The 6,452-nt window shown below is 34.2% G+C and overlaps 1 protein-coding gene across 1 annotated transcript; it reads right to left on the bottom strand.

Annotated features, from left to right (window-relative positions):
- Window positions 1–1,435: 1,435 nt before the first annotated feature.
- Window positions 1,436–2,525, bottom strand: LOC139877154 (large ribosomal subunit protein eL32z-like). Its single transcript, XM_071864568.1, has 3 exons — window positions 2,372–2,525; window positions 2,109–2,290; window positions 1,436–1,758 (listed from the first exon to the last, which is right to left on the bottom strand). The coding sequence occupies exons 1-3, from the start codon at window positions 2,459–2,461 to the stop codon at window positions 1,629–1,631; spliced, it is 402 nt and encodes a 133-aa protein (XP_071720669.1). The 5' UTR covers window positions 2,462–2,525; the 3' UTR covers window positions 1,436–1,628.
- Between the last annotated feature and the right edge of the window lie 3,927 nt (window positions 2,526–6,452).

The following is a 6,452-nucleotide window of genomic DNA, read 5'->3' as shown; positions in this document are numbered from 1 at the left end:
GCAACGCGCGGGCCATTAGATACATTTGTTTTCCTTGGGTAGAGTTGAAGAAAATACTATAACACATTATGGTGTGAATACTTTGTTTTGATAGAAATAAAGAAGAAAAATAATCAGCAAAAAACATTATTTTCAAAAATATCGTGTTTTCTTTATATATCGTGTTTTCAAAATTTTCAATGTTAAGAATGTATGTATGTAATAAGTAGTGAATATACGTAGGTATTTTGTACTTGAATATCGTTTGATACTACCAACATATACCCAACTATGTATATTCAAATGTTACCGCCGCAACGCGCGGTCCGAAATTTTTCTAGTTATATACAAAAGTATCAAATGTGAAGACCTTCTATAAAACCCATAACATTTGCATAAACGAAACAATAAAATAGCAAAAATAAAGAACAAATTTAATACTTGAACACACTAGAAAGAAAACGCCTAAAATACCCGAAGCAACAAACATCAACAACAATTAATTAGGGCCATTAGACTCTAACAGACTAATACAACATACTCAACCAAACATAACTTACTATTTAACAAAAGTATAAATTGTGAAGACCTTCTATAAACCCCAAAATATTGGCATATCATAATAAGAACCCAAACAAATGAAATTCAAATAACAGAGAATATTAAAACAATAAAATAGAAAAAATAAAGAGTAAACACAAAAGGAACAAACTTACTACTTAACTCTATGAAGAGAAAAGATCTAAAATACCAGAAGCAACAAACATCAACAACAATCAATTAAGCAATGCATAGAACAAGTCGAAACATGAAAGACCTTAATCAAACAACATGTCACAATCAAACGATACCTGCACAATCAAACCCGTTGATTGCAAAATAACGATGAAGGAAAACATCACAGTCCAGAAAACGAAGTAAATAATCCGGAAAAGAAAATCACATACATGATGCCGGAAGAGATGATAATGATTGCAAAAAAAAAAAAAAAAACGATTTTCTTACTAGTTTTTTTGGAACTGGTTTCGGAATTTTTTGGATTTTTTTCGGACTAAGATTCAATTTTACCGATTTGATTTATTTAACGTTTAAACAAAAATAATGTAATCAATATAAACAAAAGTTATAACGCTTAACACAATAAATAATATAAATAACAATATTTTTACTTATAACGATAAACGGTTACCACTATAAATAATATAAATAACAACACTTTTATTCGAAAGATAAAATATTAATTTATTCAAAAGTTAATACATTTTGAGCTTCGGCATGACCATCACTCGATAATGTATTAGGACTAAAAACCGGATCGGATTTTATCTCGGATCAGATTGGTTTCGGATAAAAACCGGATCGGATTTTATCCGGACATTTACCCTATAAAATAATAGAGTATTTGATTTGATTTAATTACAAATTTGGGGGGAAAAAATCAATGCATTCTCAAATATAAGGTTAACGTCATTGTAATGATTCTATAACAGATCACCTGTTTAACAAAATTCATTTCAAGAATAACAAAACCTTCAAGTTTACTGGTAATAAAAGTACACAACTACAAGATTTCAAAAATAAAAACCATTGAAAGTAAATCAAAATCTAAAATCCTTTGAAAAGCAAAAGACATTTTAAGCTCCAAAAGCTTACTCGTCTTCCTGGCTACGTAACCTGGCGAGTTTGTTGGTAACGACAACATCCAACTGGGCTGCACGCTCGACTATCTCCTTCCTTTTACGGGTTGATACATTATGTGCAATCTCAGCACAGTATGTTCTGATATCATATAACAAAATCAAACAATTTTGTAAACATGTCAATTTTCATCAATTTAATGACACACATAACCGGATCAATTTCATCATAGAAGGTGCCATTTTCATCATTATACTAATAATAAGGGTCAATACAAGTACATTACCTAACCAGTCAAAAATTAGTAGATTTACAAATATCACCTAAACGAAATGGCATCGAACGAGTACACAAAACTAATGCATTTGGGACAAAAACAATCTCTGGTCAATATAGCATAGAAAAAACTTGTTTTGAGTTTTGACCCACTACAAACACAACACATTATACGGTATTTGGTTATTTGTTTGTGTTACTAAAAAGCATTATACCTGTTGTGCATCATGAGAACTTCAAGTTCTTTAGCATTGTGAACAACAAACTTCTTGAACCCGTTTGGCAAGTAGTGACGGGTCTTCTTGTCTGACCCGTATCCAATATTGGGCATAAGAGTCACACCTTTGAACTTTCTTCTCACACGAGAATCAATACCCTTGGGTCTGCGCCAGTTTTCCTGTAAGAAACCATTGAAACCAGATAATGATATGTACTTTTATTTACGAATACACTAAACAAACACACATGACTAATGTACCTTTACGCATATCTTCCAATCACTGTGGGGCCTCTTGAATTTCTTGACTCGCTTCTTGATAATCTTCTTATCAAGCTTAGGAACAGCCATTGCTTCCTATATAACATTACAAAATAAAACAGTTTAATAAAAATCCTAAATCAGTTGTGAGGAATTATATTTGCAAATAGTTATAACTGTCACTGATTTCTACAAATAAATCGTAAATCAACATATTGTCAGTTAAAAAAGCCATTTGTTTTTATAGCATAACACAACAAGCCTCCATTTTTTAAATCTCCTGTGCACAAATCAAAGCGTAACAAACTTACTTTATTTTGTAAAAGTATTTAAAATTGAAATTTTTTATACACAGCAGATCAAATTATTGTAGCTCTAAAAAAGCATAAATCGACTTCTAATTCTGAGTATAAACAGACTATAGTAAATCTATTTCATCTAATAGTTACAATCATTTCTACATTAATAACTTTAAACACGATTTACCTACCAACTAATTATATTCATATTTAATGTTGAAAACAAAACAACAAAGCATATATAATGCAAACCATGATGATATACGTACATAGTAACTAGATGAATCAAGATCAGCATATCAATACAATGATGTAAAGTGCTAACCAGGTGAAATGAACTGATAACATTATGCTAATTGATTAAAAAATAACAAATTAGATATAAAAAAAAATAATTAGAAATTAAAGTGTAGGAAAAATTGAAACCTGCTACGTAGTAATTGATGCGTAACGGCGCAAAAAATCGCCGGGATGTGACTATGTGAGAAAGGAAATAAGATACAGAAACCCTAAGGTTTATAGGGAGTATCACATAAGTGTGTGAATAGTCGATGCAATAATGGCCCAGTATATTAACATAAGGCCCACTTATATTTTTAAACTATCAAAGGCCCAATTATGTTTTAAAAAGGGCTTATCACCTATTTGCCCACTTTTTTACCCTTTTCTGAGCTAGAACCCTGAATTTTTTTTTTTTTTTGAGAATTTGCCCGCGCAAGGCGCAAGGATCATTAGTCCTTGCGACTTGCGCCCTTGCGTGCAAACGCAAGGCGCAAGGTTCATGACTTGCGTCCTTGCGGCTTTGCGCCTTGCGTCTTATCAGAATGAATTTTTTCTGATTTCTGGATAAGATTTTGTTAGATTTTTTGTACCTTTACGGATAAGATTATGTACCTGTGTATTTATTGAGGCTAGAACTCCAGATTAATCATTTCATTTCACTTCGTTTCCAAATAGATCATGTCATTATAGCATCGTTAAGGTACACTTTTATCTATTTTTTTACTAATTTGTGTATTAATGAGCTGTTGTAATGATGAAACATTTGTTGTTCATGTATGTTGTGGGGGTAATTTTGAATTTGTTAACAACATACCTATGTATCTGCCTCTTGATTGTTTTAGAACCAGATTAAAACTATCACTTGCTCCACAAAAACCAATAAATCGAAGAGTATTGTTAAGGAAAATTCTTAAAAAAAATTGAATTGCCACCTAATGCACCTGTTTCGCTGAGATATATTGATAATAATCATATTTTTGATATTACTGATGATCATGAAGATTTTTTTGAGTTTTTAAAACACGCTGTCTCAAACGAGCCTATTGATATTTATGTTGTCGACAAATTAAGAATGCTTCAACCCCAACAAAATTCACAAACACACCATCTCCAACAAAACCTAGAAACACTCCAGCCCCAACAAAATTCACAAACACACCATCTCCAACAAAATCTCCGAATACTCGAGTCTCAACCAAACAAACAAACACACCATCTGCAAAAAGAATAAGATGAAATACACAATTCCGAACCAAACCTAGAAACACACCATTTGGAAGAAGAACAGGCTGAAATACCACCTCCAAACACAGAAAAATTTGACTTCTTCAACCATGGCGCCGAGAACGTGTGTAAAATAAAAAAAATAGAGAACCCGTTTCTACCTGTTGTTGCGTCTAATGAATCGGATGAAGCAAGTGACGAGGAAGATGAAGATGAAGAAGATGAAAAAAAACAAGATTTATTCTGGAATATGCCAACTCTACACAGTCAGCAAGATGAAGAAAACCAAGAATTTACGACCCCAATTCCAACCACGTATCAGGTATCTGATTTGGTCAAAGTTCGTCAAACGTTTTCGAACAAGGAAGAATTCCTAAACCAGCTATTTACAAAATGCCTTGAAGAAAACTTTCAAATAAAGCCCGTAAAGTCGGACAAATCTCGGTACACCACTAAATGTGTGTTGCCAAATTGTGAGTGGAAATGTAGTGCATACAAAATAAGACACAGTGAAAACTTTATGGTTAAGAAGTTGCATGACGTACACACATGCTCACGCACACAAATTATGGGAAACAATAAACATGCTACTAAAAAGGTGTTGGGTAGTATTCTTATGGATTCGTTCAAGGCTGCTAATCGAGAGTATAAACCAAAAGATATACGTGATGATGTAGCCAATCGGTTTAGAGTGAGCATATCGTACAATCAAGCATGGAGGGCCAAGTGTCAATCAATAGAGATGTTACGTGGCAGTAGTGATGACTCCTTTAGAATGCTTCCCATTTACCTTCATAACCTTAAGATCCACAACCCGTGGACCATCACCAATTTGGTTACCGACAAAGAAAATAAATTTGTGATGTGTTTCATGTCCATTGGAGTAGTTGTAAGTAAATATATATTAGCAAAAACCAATTTTAATATGTACATCATACGCAAGGACGCAAGATTCACCTTGCGCCTACAGGTACGCAAGGACGCAAGTCACACCTTGCGCCTGGCAGTAAAGACGCAAGGACGCAAGGCTTTACTTGCGCTTAGTGGGCGCAAGACAGAAGAGTGTGTCTTACGCCTTGTGCCTGGTGTATGAGGCATCATTGATAATTTTTGATTTATTGTGAAAATTTCATACAGATTCGATCATTTGTGCAACATGTCCGCCCGATAATCATCATCGATGCTGCACATTTAAAGGGTGGGTACCTGGGTACTAATTTAGTTGCTGTTGCGATGGATGGAAATAATGGAATTTTGCCATTGGCTTATGGAATTGGTGAAGGCGAGACAAACAGTGATTGTTCATGGTTTTTTGGCAACCTAAGAGATCATTTAATGAGTTATGGTATGGTTGATCGTATGTCAGAGATTACTTTTATTTCTGACCGTGCTGCTTCAATAGCACACGGCATTACAAATGTGTTTCCGGAAGCATTTCACGCTCATTGCGCATGTCATTTATTCATGAACATCAAAACTAAATCCAACAATATGAAATTCTTCGAATGGCACTATTGGAAAATGGTTAAGGCTTACCGTGCGTCGGATTTTCAGGATCATCTTGATGTATTTCGAAGGAGATTGAATGCGGCTTATAAAGTGCTATGTGAGGATGGTATCAATAGATGGTCTATAAGTCAATCTACTCATATTAGGTATTCATACCTTACAAACAACAGTGTAGAGTCTATAAACTCTCTATCAAGACATGCTCGTAAACTACCCGTTTGCATGTTGTTCGAATTATTTTGTTGTTCAATACAAGATTGGTATTTCAAACATCGCAACAAATCAGTTAGTCTTACTTCACCGGTTACTCCATATGTTGAACGTAAACTAGCTAAGAGGACGGACAAATCAAGAAGATGGCGAGCATTTCCATCAACAAATGATCTAATAGAGGTACATGATGGACGAAAAAATGGGTTGGTTAATCTACAAGATAAAACTTGTTCATGTGGTCAATGGCAATTATCAGGCATACCCTGCGGTCATGTGATTGCATCAGCACGACTCTTAAGAGTGGAGGATATTAGTTGTTATGTATCACATTGGTTCACCTCTCAAACAGACATAAATACGTATTTCGAACACATTCTTCCTCTCCCCTATCGGTCTGAATGGTCGGATCCGGGACCCGGGATTTTGCAAATTGTACACCCCCAGTTCTAAAGAAAAGACAACCTGAACGTCCTAAAGGTAAAAAAACGCATTCCTTCAAAAGGTGAAGAAACTACAAAAAAAGTAAGAACTTGTAGTCGTTGCAAAGAACCAGG

Source organism: Rutidosis leptorrhynchoides, chromosome 11, assembly GCF_046630445.1.
Source record: "Rutidosis leptorrhynchoides isolate AG116_Rl617_1_P2 chromosome 11, CSIRO_AGI_Rlap_v1, whole genome shotgun sequence".
In the NCBI taxonomy this organism is placed as follows: Eukaryota; Viridiplantae; Streptophyta; class Magnoliopsida; order Asterales; family Asteraceae; genus Rutidosis; species Rutidosis leptorrhynchoides.
This window is presented reverse-complemented; position numbering and strand designations above follow the sequence as displayed.